The sequence below is a fragment of the Schistocerca serialis genome, chromosome 1 (assembly GCF_023864345.2).
Source record: "Schistocerca serialis cubense isolate TAMUIC-IGC-003099 chromosome 1, iqSchSeri2.2, whole genome shotgun sequence".
Classification (NCBI taxonomy): domain Eukaryota; kingdom Metazoa; phylum Arthropoda; class Insecta; order Orthoptera; family Acrididae; genus Schistocerca; species Schistocerca serialis.
Window position 1 is genome coordinate 1018496100 of NC_064638.1, and position 20417 is coordinate 1018516516.

At 38.8% G+C, this 20417-nt stretch overlaps 1 protein-coding gene across 1 annotated transcript in view; it reads left to right on the top strand.

Annotated features, from left to right (window-relative positions):
- The window catches only part of LOC126413465 (sodium leak channel NALCN), a 429358-nt gene that overhangs the window by 278436 nt on the left and 130505 nt on the right, over positions 1-20417 (top strand). Inside the window, exon 17 of the mRNA XM_050083266.1 lies at positions 6833-7006. Within this exon, the coding sequence (XP_049939223.1) occupies positions 6833-7006 (174 nt within the window). The remainder of the gene's footprint in view (positions 1-6832; positions 7007-20417) is intronic.

The following is a 20417-nucleotide window of genomic DNA, read 5'->3' on the forward strand; positions in this document are numbered from 1 at the left end:
ATTGCCGGCACCCATGTTGTTTTCTCAGGGGACACTACCACCCCTCCCACCTGTGACTCTGCCACACTGCAATGGTTCTTAGCCTTGGCGGCCTCCAGTAGCCCAGCACCAGCATCGCCATTGTTAGAGATGCCCCGGTGAGAGCCGGCCCCCCTCGCAGGCCCGGTTTCTCAGGAGGCTGGTTCACCTGTGGTCGTCCATTCCCCATCGCCACCGCCACGGGGTCTTGCCCCTCTCAAGATGGACCGGGATCCGGAGTTCGACGGCTTGTCACCCGTTCTGTCCTGGGCTCCAGTGGTGGGGCAACGGGCGCCTCTTCATGTGGGTTACTTCCAACCATATTCGTAGGTTCCAGCTCGAGGGCTGACAGATCCCCCCAACTCCAGCTTTCCAATGGATGGTGAAGTCATCACTACTGCACGACGCTCCACCTTCTGACGCAGTGGATCACAGTGGCTTCACCCCCTGAAGGAGGAGAAGTGCAGTAGCCACCAGAAAGATCATGAGAGGTGCACATCAGCACGGCGCTTCGTGGACAGTAGTTGCCGCAAGTAAAGCCCCGTCCACCAGAGGGCACATGAGAATTTGGCCGCGACCTCTGCCAGTGGAACAACTACAACTCAGGCAGTATGGGCCGTGCCCAGTTCAGTTCACATCGGGCATGCCTAGCAGACAGTTCCCAGTCTACACTATGTGAAGTGGGACGGAAACGTGAATCGTGTTTCTACAGGTACAACCAGCAGTATGGTTATTACTTCATAAAATACTGTACATCTCAGCAAGGTGAGAGCTACACATTCTTGACTGTCTTATAATATGTATGTATAAAAAGGATAATTCCATTGGACGCAAATAAAATCAAATGAAGGCACTATTCCATGTTTTGAAACTAAACGGGACCCTTTTCTTCTTCTTCTTCTTCTCTTTTTTTTTTTTTTTTTTTTTTTTTTTTTTTTTGAAGGATTAATGGTCAGATGATAGGGAAAGATGATATTCAACATATTGGGACCAAAAAAGATGATGATGATGACGATGATGAGCTGGAAAGGTGGTTAATTGTATGAAAAGGAAAAATCCATTCTGAAGGTTATTTGATTCTTAAAGTGGTAGGTGTGTTGACCAGTACTTGCCTGTTCTCAGGCAAGATGGATCAGTCATCAGTCTTAATCTGGGTTCTGAGTAGTTTGCCTTCACACTCAAACAAGTCTAAATTGTTAAATCACTGTGACACATCACACAGAATATTTAATGCTTATTCGCAGTTGTACAGATCACTGACTGTTTTTATCTCGACTAATATCCTACATGACAAACATTTTTTGGGATATTTATGTAGTTTTTGAGTAGCCTGCAAGTGCTGTAACTGTTTTTAATTCAGTAGTGTCTTCATGCTGTGTCAATGTAATGAATATTCCAGTATTTCTTGGCCTACTGACGGCTTTTATCCCTGCACATGACCTACAAGGAATGAATTTTACAAGATGTGTCAGTTTGGTATAAGCTGCAAGTGTTATAATAATCCCGAATTCAGCAGTGATGTAATGCTTCAACTTATGTAAATAAAATATACTTGTCACTGTGTATAATCCTCTTTATGCATTATATGCTTTCAATTGGGCAAATTCAGGATTGTGCCACAGACTGAAAATTAAAGGAGTGTTCTTAAAGCCATGCTGCTGCTGTTGTTGTTGTTGTTGTGGTGGTGGTGGTCTTCAATCCTGAGACTGGTTTGATGCAGCTCTCCATGCTACTCTATCCTGTGCAAGCTTCTTCATCTCCCAGTACCTACTGCAACCTACATCCTTCTGAATCTGCTTAGTGTATTCATGTCTTGGTCTCCCTCTATGATATTTACCCTCCACACTGCCCTCCAGTCCCTTGATGCCTCAGAACATGTCCTGCCAACCGATCCCTTCTTCTAGTCAAGTTGTGCCACAAACTCCTCTTCTCCCCAATTCTATTCTATACCTCCTCATTAGTTATGTGATCTACCCATCTAATCTTCAGCATTCTTCTGTAGCACCACATTTCGAAAGCTTCTATTCTCTTCTTGTCTAAACTATTTATCGTCCATGTTTCACTTCCATACATGGCTACACTCCATACAAATACTTTCAGATATGACTTCCTGACACTCAAATGAATAATCGATGTTAACAAATTTCTCTTCTTCAGAAACACTTTCCTTGCCATTGCCAGTCTACATTTTATATCCTCTCTATTTTGACCATCATCAGTTATTTTGCTCCCCAAATAGCAAAACTCCTTTACTACTGTAAGTGTCTCATTTCCTAATCTAATTCCCTCAGCATCACCCTACTTAATTCGATTACATTCCATTATCCTCGTTTTGCTTTTGTTGATGTTCACCTTATACCCTTCTTTTAATACACTGTCCATTCCGTTCAACTGCTCTTCCAAGTCCTTTGCTGTCTCTGACAGAATTACAATGTCATCAGCGAACCTCAAAGTTTTTATTTCTTCTCCATGGATTTTAATACCTACTCTGAACTTTTCTTTTGTTTCCTTTACTGCTTGCTCAATATACAGATTGAATAGCATCGGGGAGAGGCTACAACCCTGTCTCACTCCCTTTCCAACCACTGCTTCCCTTTCATGTCCCTCGACTCTTATAACTGCTATCTGCTTTCTGTACAAATTGTAAATAGCCTTTCCCTCCCTGTATTTTACCCTGCCACCTTCAGAATTTGAAAGAGAGTATTCCAGTCAACATTGTCAAAAGCTTTCTCTAAGTCTACAAATGCTAGAAACGTAGGTTTGCCTTTCCTGAATCTTTCCTCTAAGATAAGTCGTAGGGTCAGTATTGCCTCACGTGTTCCAATATTTCTACGGAATCCAAACTGATCTTCCCCGAGGTTAGCTTCTAGCAGTTTTTCCATTCGTCTGTAAAGAATTCGCATTAGTATTTTGCGACTGTGATTTATTAAACTGATAGTTCGGTAATTTTCACATCTGTCAACACCTGCTTTCTTTGGGATTGGAATTATTATATTCTTCTTGAAGTATGAGGAATTTCGCCTGTCTCATACATCTTGCTCGCCAGGTGGTAGAGTTTTGTCAGGACTCGCTCTCCCAAGGCTGTCAGTAGTTCTAATGGAATGTTGTCTACTCCCAGGGCCTTGTTTTGACTTAGGTCTTTCAGTGCTCTGTCAAACTCTTCATGCAGTATCATATCTCACATTTCATCTTCATCTACATCCTCTTCCGTTTCCATAATATTGTCCTCAAGAACATCGCCCCTGTATAGACCCTCTATATACTCCTTCCACCTTTCTGCTTTCCCTTCTTTTCTTAGAACTGGGTTTCCATCTGAGCTCTTGATATTCGTGCAAGTGGTTTTCTTTTTCTCCAAAGGTCTCTTTAATTTTCCTGTAGGCAGTATCTATTTTACCCCTCATGAGATAAGCCTCTACATCCTTACATTTGTCCTCTAGCCATTTTGCACTTCCTGTCGATCTCATTTTTGAGACGTTTGTGTTCCTTTTTGCCTGCTTCACTTACTACATTGTTGTATTTTCTCCTGTCATCAATTAAATTCAGTATCTCTTCTGTTACCCAAAGATTTCTACTAGCCCTCGTCTTTTTACCTACTTGATCCTCTGCTGCCTTCACTATTTCATTCCTCAAAGCTACCCATTCTTCTTCTACTGTATTTCTTTCCCCCATTCCTGTCAGTTGGTCCCTTATGCTCTCCCTGAAACTCTGTACAACCTCTGGTTCTTTCAGTTTATCCAGGTCCCATCTGCTTAAATTCCCACCTTTTTGCAGTTTCTTCAGTTTTAATCTACAGTTTATAGCCAATAGATTGTGGTCAGAGTCAACATCTGCCCCTGGAAATGTCTTGCAATTTAAAACCTGGTTCCTAAATCTCTGTCTTATCATTATATGATATATCTGAAACCTTCTTGTATCTCCAGGGTTCTTCCATGTATACAACCTTCTTTCATGATTCTTGAACCAAGTGTTAGCTATGAATAAGTTATGCTCTGTGCAAAATTCTACCAGGCAGCTTCCTCTTTCATTTCTTAGCCCCAATCCATATTCACCTACTACGTTTCCTTCTCTTCCTTTTCCTACTGTCAAATTCCAGACACCCATGACCATTAAATTGTCATCTCCCTTCACTACCTGAATAATTTCTGGTATCTCATCATACATTCCATCAATTTCTTCATCATCTGCAGAGCTAGTTGGCATATAAACTTGTACTACTGTAATAGGCATGGGCTTCATGTCTATCTTGGCCACAATAATGCATTCACTATGCTGTTTGTAGTAGCTTACCCGCACTCCTATTTTTTTATTCATTATTAAACCTACTCCTGCATACCCCTATTACTAATCTGAAAGCAGTTTCCACTAACATCCTGGAGAGTGGCAGAAGTAACAGAGAAATAGTATGTTGTTGTTAGATGTTTTGTGCCTTCTGTGATATGACTATGGGTCTGAACAATGCAGTAGTTTCTACACACCCTATGGGCCCTGCTTGTTGTTACCTAGTTGTTCCACAGACCAGCTGATGAACTGTTCTGCATTTTTAAGCAGGAATCTTGCAGTGATCCATACAGTTATGCCACACATCATTACTGTGTTCCTGCCATTCTTCAAAGAGTTTCATCATTGTTAATGCTGAACACCAAACCTTAACAGTGGTTTATTTGTAGCAGCTCTTTTTACGGTTGTATGTGTTATATATTATGTTACGATTCCCTCATCCTGAACATGTGACCAGTAAATGACTATCTTTATATGCAGTGTCCGTCATAATTCAGCAGCTATATGGTATGAAGAATTCTGCTTTACATCTGTAATCTGTTGACAAACAATAGAATGTAATGCTTTGAATATTATTATTGAGACTCAAATAATTCTTGTTTTGTTTGACAATGTAATGATAGTGTAGAACATTGTAGAACGTTCAGTTGAGAAAAATAAATACATGTGATGAGGACTACCCACTATCAGTATGAAGAGGCAGTTTGGTGAATGAGGAAATTTAGTTTGGTAACACCTCAGATCACCTGAAAGGTTCAAAATTTTACTGTATACTTGGGTAAGGTAAAGGTGCTTTGGGACAGCATTTTTAGCAGCAGCTGTCAGAGATTTGTCTGTCAGAATCATTGTTTCAACTAATGGAGTGTAATTACATATGATGCCATAATTTCTTGTGAAAAGGTGTGCATGGACCTTATGTGAAAGTTCTCTGAAAAGAAACCAGTATTCATATAACATTCCGCAATCCATTTGTATTTACATTCTGGAAGGCTTGTGGATTCTCAGTAGGAGATTAATGTAAGTTATATTGTTCTTTTATAAGAAGTTATTACCAAATGCTGCTGCTTCACAGCATTTAGTCAGACCAAACATACATATATTCACTGTCATAAATAAAACTTGTGGAGCACAGGAAATTCAACCTAAGCAAATAGCAACACAAATATTGAAAAGAGTTCAGTTTTAAAGTTATGTCAGAAAGTCATACAGGAAAGAAAAATCTTTAATTAAAATTATTTAGTGTTCTTGGCAGTTTTCCAACCCTATCTGCCAAATCAAATGCAAATGGCACAAATCCGAGAGATTTTATATGTTAGATATCTACCAGTATTATAATTATTCAGCTCATTCGGACGTTATAAGTACTCAAAAATTCAGGATTAAGAGCTGAGTACTTTGGTAAAGAAAGATAAGAGCAGTTACCAATTATACAGCAATATAACTGTAAATTCAAGATTAAAAGTTTATATAATTTCAAAATAAATAGGTTTTATGTTCTTGAATAATGAGACAGATGACGGCATGAATGTAATGTGTATAAATAGCATGGTTGGTATAGAAGAGGTGTGAGTATTGTGCATGTTATAAGCAAGTCAGGGACTACAGAATTATTTCCCAATAATTAGCATTTTATGTTATTGGCTTATATTCCCTAAATGTCATTTCATTCATTCATTCAATCAACTATACACACACTTTGTTCCATGATTCTCATAATGTATGCCTTTAGGGAGTCCTGGCTACTTCAGTGATGTATTTGACAATAGAGAGTAATGACTTTGTCATGAATATCAGCAGCAGACTTGGGATGTTAGTGCCAGTCTTCACTTTAAATTACTTCTGAGGATAAGCAGTGTCTAAGGTGTCATGTGCCTTTTTTGCGTGTCATTTTTTACATCTTTTTGTTTCTTATTGTCATTATATGTTTTCCAAGAAAGCAACTTCTTGTTGTTAAGGGTCGGATATTGTTGTTCTTGACCGTTACATGTTGAGGCATGCTTCAGAAGTACATTCTGTTCATATATCTGAATACAGATTATATATTTAAATTTGGTTTTCTTTTGTCTTTCCTTTTCTGTAGCTGTGATGTAAATTTGGAATGCAGTTATAAAAACTAGAGTGTTATGGTTTATCAAAGATATCTCTTGTTTTATGTTCTGAATGTTATGTTGTACCTTCCCATAATATTTGTCAGTGCATTGTCCTTACTAGAGAAAGTTTTCATATGAAACAAGCAAGTTCAGTATCGCTTAGAATAAATGAAGCTCTCTGTAGATAAGTATGTATCCATTGTAAACACAATTGTGTTGGATCATTACTAGCAGTTAGCATTCAGGATGTGGCATTAAACTGTTAGTTGTCTTATACTAATGTGTGTATTTCTTATTCTGCTATATGCTCCTAAAATAATCCAAGTTTGGCTATGTAATAATAATATGCTTGCATATTTTAAATATGTGAAAAGTATATGTATACATAAAATGTATTTCACTTTTATATACATTGAGGTTCTCATGTGTGTGGCATGTCATTTCAGATCAATTAGGAGAAGTGTTCGCAGCGGTTCAATAAAGTTGAAACAAACGTATGAACACCTAATGGAAAATGGAGACATTGGAGCAATGAATAGAGTCAGTTCATCTCGTAGCAGACCTCAGGACCTGGATATTAAACTACTGCAAGCAAAGCGACAACAAGCAGAAATGAGAAGGTAAGTGGAGTACATCAAGTGCTGCACTTGTAATTTTCATAGCTTTCATTAATTTAAAGCTAACATTGGAAAACATCTTCCTAGAAACTCATTTTTCATATCTCACTGTAGTGAGAATATGCCAGTGTTATGCACATGTCAGAAAACATCAAGTTCAATAATTTTGTGTGAGTTACATATTACATTTTTCTTTATTTGTTGAAATTGAGCCAAGTGAAGACTGATTGATCCACAAATTAAAAAACACAACTGAATTTCTATCTTTCAGAGATTTTAAAGATTACTTGAAATGGGCAGAAAAGCGAAAAGAAATTGGACTATTTGGTGCTGGATGACACTATGAATAAAATTTTGCATTTCAGATTAAAATTATGTGATTATAACGCATCTTTGGGCTATTGTAGGTTGGTGGAGATATTGTGAAGAGCTAGTGGATGGTAAAAGACAATTTCAGCAGTTTGAAAATGATTTTAGGAAGTGTTGATGTAATTTCAGTTCATGAGTAAAGGAAGCCATAATCTTTGCAAAATAGCAGGTTAAGAGTTCCCAGTCCAGAGTGGTATTTTGTAATAAGTGGAATTTGATATATTTTGTAGGTGCCATTAATCTTAGGTTGAACCAAACTGGATGAAGAAATGTTGCTGAGATGCCAAGAAAGATAGCTACTGTAAGTTCTCTGCAGAATTACCAATACTCATGTAATGTATGCTGGAAGACATGAATTTTCAGCAGTGACCTATGCTAAGTGCATGTGTTCATTATCATGAAGATAACGTGAAAAGTAAACTGAGCAGATAATAACACAAAAACCCACAAGAGTCCAGCATTAAAGCTGTATCAGAAAAACACTTAGGAAAGGAAACTCTGGAATTGAAACTGTTTAGAGGTCTGCAGCATCTTCCAGACCCTTCAGAAGAGCAACAGTTATTGGCATTTTTGGTCTGGTGAAGCAGACTTAAATGTTACGTACCCAAGAGATGTTCACTAATTAGTATTAAGTTGGTATTATAAAAATTTAGCAGTAGGTGCTCTTCTTATGTCCAAAGTTTTCTTAATCTTAATACTTTTAGTGCAATAAGCAGTCATGCTCATTAATAGGTCAATCTGTCTTCTATTTCCTTACTTCCCTATTTAGCTCAAATTTAAGTGTTGTATCAGTGCAAGGCATTATTTACTAAAGAAAATTGCACAAACTAAGTCTATAAGGTCACTGGGACTCTGTAACAAAAACAAAAAGAAGAGATTCCAATCATAGCAAACCCTAGTTCGTATCATAGTCACTCCATTGATTTCAAGTGCAGTGTAACAGCCAGTAAAAATTCCAGTCATCTTAAACATCGGTGATATCTGCTTCACAATAAGCACATCATACAAACTTGTTCTGTCTTCTCTGATAACCATAATCAGGAGCCCAATCTGTTAGTAGCTTAGCGGTCTGGTAAGCATAATGAGGAGCCCAATCTATTAGTAGTTAATGGCCTGTTACTAGGTAGGATCTTATGCCATACATACATGCATGGAATCTCTGCGCTGTATGTAATATAGCCAATACTACATGAGGAGTGACTGTAGTAACAATGCTACTCCTAATACAGCCCAAACATCATGTTTCCTGGCTATGGTTCCACCAAGGTGCCTAGAACATGCTATGGCTATAGATACTTGTCTGACAGGGCGCACTCTAACAGAAATGTGACAACACAAAAAGAAATAACGAATAAAGTTTATTTAGATTGTGTTACAGTATATTATTTTGATACTGTGTGATGAATGGCACTTGATTTCCTATATCTAATTCAGTGAAATCTAAATAACTGTGCTGTCTGTTGACACTCAATGAAATTGTCATAATAACTGAATGTACAGACACTGTGTTAATGGGTTTAGTTCTCCATCAACAGTGACTGCTAAGTGGGAAGGTAGACTTCAGAGCACTATACTGAGCAGGCTGCAGGCACTGAACTGAATTGTCCCACCACGCATGTCCCCTTGTGCATGACCCACCTCATGTCTCCATGTCTTCTCATCTCCATGTGCATCCCCTCATGTATCTGTGTGTCTGTGTCCGTGTCCATGGCATGTCATGTTTTGGTGCCTGTCGGTGGGAGAATTTCCATGACCGCCCATGTAGTCTGCAGTTGACAGTGCTCCCTATGGCAGCTGTCCACTATATTGGTGGTTTTATATGATGCACAGAAGAAAATGGCATGTAACAGGAAAAGGGTCAAGTTTGTGAGTGCCATCTGGAGGGTGCTGCACTGAACGAAAGGGGTGCCAGGTGAGTGGGTGTGCATGTGTGGTGCCAGCGTCTCATGGTATTTGTCATGCACCTCTTACCTGATACACAACAGTACGCAACTACATAGGAGTTATCAACCGTGGAATATGTGTCCAGCCAGTGCCCTTCTGCTGGAGAAATGAACATTTTACTCCATTATTTCCTCAGCATCATCACCATCTTCCAGCCAGGCTATAACTTCCCTCCTGCCCAGCAATGAAAATTATACAACTCAAGCAGGGATTGCAGCAAGGAAGAAAGACTATTAAGAGAGTTCTGGTTCATTCTACATCCTCTATTGTCAACTGTGATGGCCTCTGTATCTGCCAATATGGCAGTGGTAGCTCTTGTAGCAACACCAGATCCACCTCAGTTGGCTTCCGGAGGGGTATCACCAAAATCCTACTGAACAAGATGGCGTGGGGCCCAGGCAGATGCTGTATGTAAATGAAGCTCATCCTGCAGCAACACCATAGATTGAAACACTGAAACATTGCCCAGTGGGGAGCTCACAAAGAAAGAGGTGAAATGGTCTCGTGCCGACATGGTGGCTACCGACACTGGGGTTTGATGGCATCAAGTAAGAATACCCTTGATGGACACTGAATACAGCCATGACCAGGAGCATCAGAAACATTAGAGACAATAGACTCCAAGCAGGATATGGTGGTCAATGTGGAGTGATCAGTTTTTATCCAAAGCTCTTGGTGAGTTCATTTGTTTGTTTGTAATGGGATGCCGACAGTGCCTGCTGCCTTTCGGCCGCTTGGCAATGGCTGAATCAAGGTGCACACTCTGGAATCTTTCTCAAATGATTTTACAGAAATTATTCAGTAAAAAAAATCATTTTTGCTTTACTTTTAGCTGTGTAAGTCAGAGCTTCATGATGGTGTGTCCATTATTTTGTTAACAATCGTATTTGTAATATTTACTTGGAAGGAAGTCATTTTGCTAAATTTGAAAAAGTTTTCAATGAAAAATAGGAGTCACCATGATTTTGCTATTGGTGCATATTATGTACTACACTGAAAGCCTTATTTTACATTTTCTTGAGGCCCAGCCTTAAAAGCCACAAAATCGAGGAAAATGCAGAATCGAGGAAAACATTAGACCCTCAAAATACGAGCAAAAACATATGTAATTGGCATATATGATTAAAAATTGTAATCCACACCAATACATTGCATAAAATCTGTATAAGTGAAGAAAATTAAATGTACAATAAAATGTTTACACAATAATTTGTGGTCATGAATTTCATCAGTTGTGAAAAAGTCACAGATGTGTAACAGCAAGTAAAAAATCATCAAAAAATTGAAATTGATATCTGTGTACGAGGTAATCAAGCTGTTTTTCGATATGCTACAACCACAAATTATACATCAAAACTCACATTTTTTGACCCCTTTCCTTTGTGTCACACAGAAAAAGCAAAAATTGGTGAACATGGTGAATTAACAGAATGAGATTTTCACTCTGCAACGGAGTGTGCGCTGATAGAAGTGAAGCTGTGAGGACGGAGTGTGGGTCATGCTTAGGTAGCACTTGCCTGTGAAAGGCAAAGGTCCCGAGTTCAAGTCTCGGTCCGGCACACAGTTTTAATCTGCTAGGAAGTTTCATGGCGAATTAAACCGAAAACTGAAGTATGGTGAAAGGTGCTGGAATCTAATATTTTGATGTGTGTGTGTGTGTGTGTGTGTGTGTGTGTGTGTGTGTGTGTGTGTGTGTGTGTGTGTGTGTGTGTGTGTGTGTGTTCATTCTGTAGCCAGTGGCAGTTAATTGGATTGAGTAAACTTCAAGCTGAGCACACACTAACTCGAAACATGTTTTTTAAACATATTTCTGGCTATTTTATGTGGACACCATTTGGAAACATCTTTTGGAACATGGAAACATCTGTCTGTAGCAGTGTCTGTACAGATATAAGGAAACAATCCAGAATGAGATTTTCACTCTGCAGTGGAGTGTGCGCTGATATGAAACTTCCTGGCAGATTAAAACTGTGTGCCGGACCGAGACTCAAACCCCACTGCAGAGTGAAAATCTCATTCTGGAAACATCCCCTACGCTGTGGCTGAGCCATGTCCCCGCAATATCCTTTCTTTCAGGAGTGCTAGTCCTGCATGGTTCGCAAGAGAGCTTCTGTAAAGTTTGTAAGGTAGGAGATGAGGTACTGGCAGATGTAAGGCTGTGAGGACAGGGCGTGAGTTGTACTTGGGTAGCTGAGTTGGTAGAGCACTTGCCCGCGAAAGGCGAAGCTCCCAAGTTCGAGTCTCAGTCTGGCACACAGTTTTAATCTGCCAGGAAGTTTCATATCAGTGCACACTCTGCTGCAGAGTGAAAATCTCATTCTGGAAACATCCCCTAGGCTGTGGCTAAGCCAAGTCTCCACAATATCCTTTCTTTCAGGAGTGCTAGTCCTGCATGATTCGCAGGAGAGCTTCTGTAAATTTTGGAAGGTAGGAGACAAGGTACTGTTGGAAGTAAAGCTGTGAGGACGGGTCGTGAGGCGTGCTTGGGTAGCTCAGTTGGTAGACCACTTGCCTGCGAAAGGCAAAGGTCCTGAGTTCAACTCTCGGGCCGGCACACAGTTTTAATCTGCCAGTAAATTGGCTACCACTTGTCACCAATGCATAGCACAAATGTATGTTTCCGGGAGAGAAAGAAAAAAATCAGTGTGCGAGGTAGCAGACCGTCTAGTTTTTATCATTGTACCAGACTGATAACTGCTTCTGGAATATATGAACCAAGCAGTACAAGAACAGCAATAAAACAAGATGCTCTGCAGAAAACTGCTGCTATATTTGGTAGAATACTGAGAAAGAAAACAAAGTAATGTCGTTCGTCATTGCTTGCTTTGAAATTTGAAATAATTTGCTGGTCCATAGGCTGCAGTAATGGAGTCATGCTGGGAGGCAGAAATTGGACCACGATTAATTGAAATTCTTCTTGATGAATTGAAATTCTTCAAGGAGGTAGTCTTGTAGGCCTGGAGAATGGTCAGGAATATAATCCGTAACAAGCAAGACATGGAGTGGTAGATTCATCTCAAGCAAATATTCTTTTCCCTCGAGGACCAAACACTTCATTGATCCAATCACAAAAAAGATCAAGTGTCACACAAGCCTTGTTGTTGGACCTCCACATCACATTTAACCTGAACTTCTTGACTTTACATTTCTTGAAGGCTCATGGAATTTCTGAATGGTAAACAAGCAGCAGTTAAATTTTCAAATCACTGCTTGCATTGGTGCAGAATAGCAGTGTGAGATGGTCTTTGGTTGGCTTGTGACCAGGCTGGGCATTTTCCTTTGCATTTATAAAAATACACTTCAGCACCTTTTTCCAGAATAGGCCCTTCTCATCACAATTAAAAACCTGTTGTGGCATATAACCCACAGAATCTATGAGTACCCTGAGGTTGCTGATGAAGGTCTCCGCTGCTTTTGTGTTGGAGCTGGCTGCTTTGTCATGCCTCAAAATGCTGCGGATGCTGGTTCTTCTCTTAAACTTCTCGAAATACCCATGGCTCCCTTAAACACTTCTTTGGCCACTGATGATGCTGCCGTCTTCTTAATGAGGTCGGCTAAAATCATTCGTGCCTTCTCACCAATGATGTTCTCATTAATAGTGTCACCTTTCAATTGCTTTTCATTTATCCATATAAGGAGAAACCTTTCGACATCATCCAAAATATGAAACCATTGTTTAGATATTTTTGTTGCTCCCCCTCTCTGTAATCTCATCCTTGTTCTTGAGGGTAGTGCAAATAGTTCATGTAGACTGATTGTATGTGTATGTTAAATCAGCAACACTAACGCCACATTCGTTAATTCACCCCCCCCCCCCCCCCCCAAGTGATTTTACTTTTCATTTCTAAGGTCATTTTCTTTCTCTTATTGTTTTTTCTTGCGGCATTATCTTCAGGGACATTTCTACGAAGGTGGGACATCTGAACAAAGGTCATTAAAATTTGCGCTCAAATAAATACTGTGTGAAACCAAGGTGAGAAAAATGTGTACTCACAAGCTACACTAAGATGGTGAGCACTACACCCAGACTGCAGTACATACTAAAGACATTCGTATTGTTCGTATGCCAGTGCTGACAACAAAAGGTGTTCATATTGTTGAATGTTTCTCCTGCTACGTGCGATCGGCTGCCGACATCACGCTAAATCGTCGTCACACATTTTGCGAAACATCACTAGTTAAGCAAGTCATTATTTTACAATTTGTTTTGCTCATCATGCGAACTGCGCATTATGGGAGGTGCTTGGTAATCAAGGTTCCACTGTAGTAGTTTTAAAAACAATTATAAATTTTTTTGATAAACTCAACCTTATTCTGTAAAACTACAAAACACTGAGAGATATTTATGGCCTTCAAGTCATAAGTCACGCTAAATAAATAAAAAAAAGAGTGAACAATGACATCATCTTTCATTTTGGTTGTATGAAAAATATTAACAATGCAACAGCACATATTACAGTTTCCTCATCTCTGTACATGACAAGGCAGACAATACAAAAGCAATATAACAAATAGCATTGCAGGTGATGCAAATATACTGGGAAATGTTTGCTGCCAGTGTGTACAGAGACAAAGACAATAAATAAAGTCAGAAACAGATGTGAAACACTGTAGAAAATAATGATTTCAATAGAAACATGTTTCTAGTGGCAGTGCAGATGGAGCTTCACACTACTTTCCGCAACGGTGATCTCACTAATGAGATTTAGACTGTCAACTTTTGTGAGCACTTGTGAATGACCCCTGTGTGAACTGAATGCATTTTAATTATTCATTTCCTTAGTAGTGTGTTACATATGTATACCATTTATATATTTATGTAAAGCATCGGTGCACTGAAAGTACCAGATCACATATACATCACACTTATCATTAAATGTGAAAGCATCAGCGATGTAAGGCTTCAACATATTTTATGATAACTAATGCACAGTACAACCTTTAGATGAGTAAGCTGTAGCATAATGGATAATGTCATGATTAGCTGAGTTAGAGGGTATAGGTTTACAACCTGCTACATGCCAATATTTTTTTCAACTTAGCATTGTTATCACTTCGTTATGATCATAATACAATATGTTCTGTAATATGTGATGTTGTTGAACATTTCTGTCTGGTTAGGGAACAAAGGATGAAATAAGGATTTGCGTGATATTTTCAAATGTGTGGTGATTTTCAAGAGTGTGGTGAGACAGGAACCTAAGAGGACAGCTTAAATTTCTGTAAGTCAAACGATGAACAATAACATTCGTATTTTTCCTTGTCACAAATATTTCACACTTTGTGCAATCACAAACATCTCCTAAAGTTTCCAGAATGAGATTTTCACTCTGCAGCGGAGTGTGTGCTGATACGAAACTTCCTGGCAGATTAAAACTGTGTGCCCGACCGAGACTCGAACTCGAGACCTTTGCTTTTGCAGGCAAGTGCTTTACCATCTGAGCTACCGAAGCATGACTCACGCCCAGTCCTCACAGCTTTACTTCTGCCAGTATCTTGTCTTGGTAGAGCACTTGCCTGCGAAAGGCAAAGATCCCGAGTTCGAGTCTCGGTCGGGCACACAGTTTTAATCTGCCAGGAAGTTTCATCTCCTAAACTGTCCTGTCACTAACACATCCATAAATTTGATGCTATAGCGATAGGCAAATTGATAACCTCTTTCCTGATCACCTTCACAGTCACAATTACATCAGTTCCTGGAAAAAATTGTGTGAAATGTACTCGACCCATCATTATTGTGTGGTGAAGCTAAAAGTTGCAAGTTGTGTTTTCAGTGCCAATCGTGGTTTACATCAGCATTTCATCTCTCATGTCTTCCCTGTCTGCAGTGGCCATCACCCACAGTGTGACTGACTGATTTTTTGTGTGCCACTTATAACTCATACAGTCACATCAAGTATCAATAGGAAGAAAACAAGATGAAGTCAAGTGATATGTCAAGTAAGAATGTAGAATCAAATAAACTTCACTAGGAAGAAATGTAAAAACAGGGAATTGTTAGCATTGATCTCTATGGCTTTTTCATAGGTGCTACAAACTTATGTTGCAGAATTCTGGATCTACCTTTGAAATGGAGCTAACATATTGAATTTTTCTGTAGACTTAGGTGAAAGTCTGCTACTGATCTCAAGAAAATTGATCTGACATAGCACTCTCATTTGCGATTGCACTGTACCAGCGATAAAGACAGACTAACAACATTCTTCATGTTTCATAAACAGTTCAAGATATCAAAAAGAGATTTTGGCAAATGATAGAAGCCGAACAGAAGAGTATTTTGCCATATGGTCATCATGATCTAACATGTTATTCCACTAACTAAAGACTTTTTTTATGAAAGAATGTAATTTTTAAGGGCAACTGATAGCTTGTGAAATGAGAAATTCTATGGCTTTTGGAACAACATAACAGAAGGCATTTCATATTTATTTTGTGTTGAGGATGTGCTTTTTCATAAGATACTGACCTTACTTTTCCTCAGTTCCTCACTTAATAAAACACTGTTTCAGAATTCTCACGCAATTGCCTCTGTATAACATGTTAGTAATATGAGCCTGTGTAAACTCCACTGTATTTTAGCAAAAGAAGCAAATTTTAAGATGGCAACCAGAGAAATATATAGGTTTTACTCAAAGTTCGCCGCTTTTGATTTTTCTCTGAATGTTACAAATGGTTAACAAGTCAGGAGAAAATAAATCGCTGCATTTTTGACAGAATTCTTCCTAGATACCAACCAAATCAGAGATGACATCTTTCTGAATGGTCACCATGCAAGTGTTGGCCTGGAGAGGGCCCACTTAATATTTACAAAAAATCCAAGTGTAAGCTTTAGTTTAGAATGGCACTTCCCCTCCATTGCCTTTCTGCAACCCCCACCACTACCATTCTCCCCAGGAATGCCCTGCTGTCTGCACATCTACTGGCCATGGTATTGTGTGCAGCCTCTACATGCTGGCTGGTGCTCATGCATATGCGCCGTCTGAAAGTGCCAAAGCTAGACCAACTGAGGTGTCACTAGCTTAGGTTGCGTGGCATGAACCACAGTAGCTGTAGCAGAGTCCAGTGTCAGATCCCATGAACCCCTTCTGCCACGCTCTTGTTTCTCAAAGGTTTTGATCTTGATTCATGGCGAAATTTTTTGAATCTCTGAATACAATCTCCCTATTAAATTTCACATGGTCCTATTCCATATCTCATGCCACATTCCATGATGTTGACCTCATTCTCAGTACCATCCTGGACATTAACGTATTAATCAATTAATCTGACATGGCTATGACTTCTAAAATAATGCACTGAAATGAGATCCATTCTGTCTCATATTTTGCCCACACTGACTAGAATAGGTTTTGCATTTGAACAACCTTTTATCATTATTTTTAAAATTTATTATATTTTTGCAATTTTATTTTAACTGCCGACTTTATTATAGTAGTTTTTTCCTCTTACAATGGACAGATTTCAATAAATATTAAATATTAACAGGATATTAAATATTAAAGATGGTGATTTGATGTTGCTAATTGTACCAAAGTAGTATTGCAATTTAATTTGAAAAGTTTTAACACTTTCAACACTGCCCTCTTTACACCCAGCACTTGGCTGTGAACTGGCATATTTAATGGATGTTTGAAATTAAATTGCAAAGAACAGAAAAATGATAGGAATATGGTTCTTGCATCATTTAAATGGAAAACGTACGAGCTTTACATGAACGTGAGTTTATTTTACAATATAAAATATCAGTGGGTGTTATAATTAAAAAAAGAAAACACAAAACTATCGTGGATAAAAAATTTTTACATGTTCTCTCTCTTGAGTAGTGCCATTATTACTGTATCTAAATTTAAAACAAAATATCACTGGACTGTCTAACTGCAGGTATCTGTAAACTAGAGTATTTTAATAGTCCAGATGTAGTTAGCCTTTGTGTGAAAATCCTGGAAACACTGTGGGACGCAAAGGCCAACGCCACAGTCCTTGCACCACCATCTACTTTCCTTCCTAATGTGCTTACCTGTCTCTTTCTACCCCCCTGTCTGAACATACTTTGCAATACCTAGTAATATTCACCTTGTTTGCAGTGGGTGGGACCTTCTCTGGAAAGTGCCTTGCAAATGTCCTCTCAATTTGCGAGGATGAAGCGGCTTGTTGCTGAAAAATATTTCCTCCCTTCTCAGCCAATTTCTTCCCCACTCTGTGAATAAAGTCTACTAGGGATACATACTTCCTAGTGTTCTCTTTATGTAAAATAAAACTGTTGACAGTTGACACCATAAACAAGTGGAAAAACAGATTTTACCACCACTTCAAAGTTTTCCGGGCAAACGGATAATAGCTGGAGAACTGATCTGCTCTTCAACCCCAGCTTTATTCTTATTGTAATCAATAATAACATCTGGATTTACAATTTCTGCTATTCCACCTTTGGCCCTCATTTGAATACTATTGCTGGTAGACTTATGCTTTGTGGAAAGACAAAAAACATCTCGTTTTGACTTCCACTTCACTGCCAAGAGATGGTGTTTCCTTTGAAAAATTTTTTTTGTTTTTTGTTTTAGTGTTCTGAATATTCGTCACAAACCTTTCCTGTTTTTCATTACAGTTCCCACTCCAAGAGCTTTATTTTCCCATAACATGTCCAAAAGAGATGGACTGGTGTAGTACCTATTCATATAAATGCAATGTCCTATGCCAAAGTACTGTAAACACAACCTTTTTAAGAGGCCCTGGATACTATAGTCAACACTGCCTGCAGAACCTGTATATACATCGCAGTTTAGCATACAACCAGTTGATGAATCGCAGAGAGCACACAATTTTATTCCATATTTATTGGGTTTGTTTTTCATGTAAACTCTGAAGCTTGTTCTACCACGAAAGGGACACATTGCCTCATCTATTGTCAGATTCATGCTTGGACGAAAACTAATTTTGCTTTTATTCACAAAGAAATCAAACAAAGGCCTCACTTTGTGAAGTGGGTCGTGCTTTTCTTCACCTCTGCTAATGAACGTCGCATTGTCATTCAAGTGTAACATCGACAATGTAGCGCAAAATCGATCGCAACTCCTCAACAATTTACTCGCAAATTCTGTCTGCGGAAACGGGTCTGTTGACCAATAATCACTGATTTTTGGCAATTTGACTACGCACATATGCAAAATAATACTGGAAGACCGTAAATCTCTTGCAATTTTACTGCAGACCACTTATGCCAAACAGAGTTTATTTTCAGGCTACCTTTGTGTTTCATTGTCGTAATAACGTTACCAGCGTACAGATTCGTTTCACTTTTGGTGAGCCGAATAAGGTCGTCATCAAAGAAATAACTAAAATATTGAAGCTCCTCAGTGGCATCTGAAAAATGCGATGCTATGCCAACTACTTTCTGGAAATCCGGCAGTGCTGGCTGATCGTCTGGTTCCGACCAATCTTACTCTTTGTGCTCAGTGAGCCACACATGACCAGGTACCACAGATGGTGACTGATGGTCTGTACCATTGTCTGCATAGAAAAAAAAATAATGCTAATATTGCTACTAAAAGGTACTAAATGCAAGTGAAGTAATGAACACTACAAAATGCGGTAATGAACTCTTCACTTTATGAACAGTTGAGACATATACATAGCTGAATCGTCACTTGTACTTTCGTCTTGAGAGTACGAATCCTCTTTGTCAGAATCGTCAACTTCAGATCCTGCATCTCCATAAAGAATATCTAAGATCTCTGCCTCCGTCAACTCATTGCGCGATATTTCCACAATGTGAATGAACTGCAGGTAACTTCGTCTTTGCAGTGCTCACAGCCGCTCCCAGGATGAGATAGCCGATAATTGCTTGCCTCTTGCGGAAGAAGAGTGATACACCTCCACATTAGTTGACGAAACTGCTTCGGAGACGCACTAAACGCGCTTACGGAGCCAAATAAAGGCTCGCCCGTACGGTATACGGGCGCCGTCGCCAACGTCAGGGTGGCCGTGCCCGTATGGCATACGGGCACCCTGCTGTAAGTGTTAACAAACAGTGGTTTCCCCAAAATTTATCATTTATATCGTTCAATAAAAACCCAGTTTCATAACAACACTGTCTCTTCTTTACTCTCCTTACTGTAATCATGTTAATATTTATATAATAGGTCCCACAAACCGTATTAGTACACTACAATGTTTTTTATCCCTAGTTTCACAACACACATTAGTAAACTTGAAAGAATTTTCCTTCATGATATATTAAGTATGTCATTTTCAGCTAAATATTTCTGATAATATTTGTAACTGATTAAAAAATATTTGTTTTAAAATTAATTTCATCATGAACATGGAAGCTCAAATGAAAATCTTGTTTATTTCACTTATAAGTTGTGCCTCTTGATTTACAACCAACAGGAAATAATAAACATTGAAATAAACTGGATTCACAATTAAAGTCCTTGTTGAAACAAGTGTAACAAATGTGTACTAATATAAAGTAGATGAACAGTAATGGATCTGACCATATTGATGTTAATAAGAGGAGAGTTAAGATAATTATGTCACACTGTCTTCCCACATAGATGTAGATTTTCAGTAGTTTCTATAATTCTAATAAGATGAATTACTGGGAGGGGGGGGGGGGGGGGGGTTAGAAAAGGATGCATCTTATTTCATCTCACAGAGAGCAAGGTGGAACAATTACTAGACGCTGGACTTCTACTGGGGATCTTAATGTTTCCTTTGAAAAGAAATGTCTGATTTCCTCCTCATCCATCCCCAAACTGAACTAATGTTCCATCTCCTCAATCATGTCATTGATGATATGTTGTACCCAAATCTTCCTTCCTCTGATTTAATTCTTATGCCAGTCCATTATAATGCTGTGTCTCCATGGCTGCGTCATCAGCTGGATGTTAAATCCTAACATTTTTTCATAGATTACTGCTTCATTTTTAACCCATTTTTTGCTGTCATTTACTTAGCCTATTATTAAATTTATGTTCCTTCTTACACTATAATGTAGTCTTTCAGGCAATATTTTGTTATACAATTCCTGGCCATAAAAATAACCACACAGATTACATTGCTTTGCATTCCTCTCTAGATTTTTCTAGTTTGCCTTTCA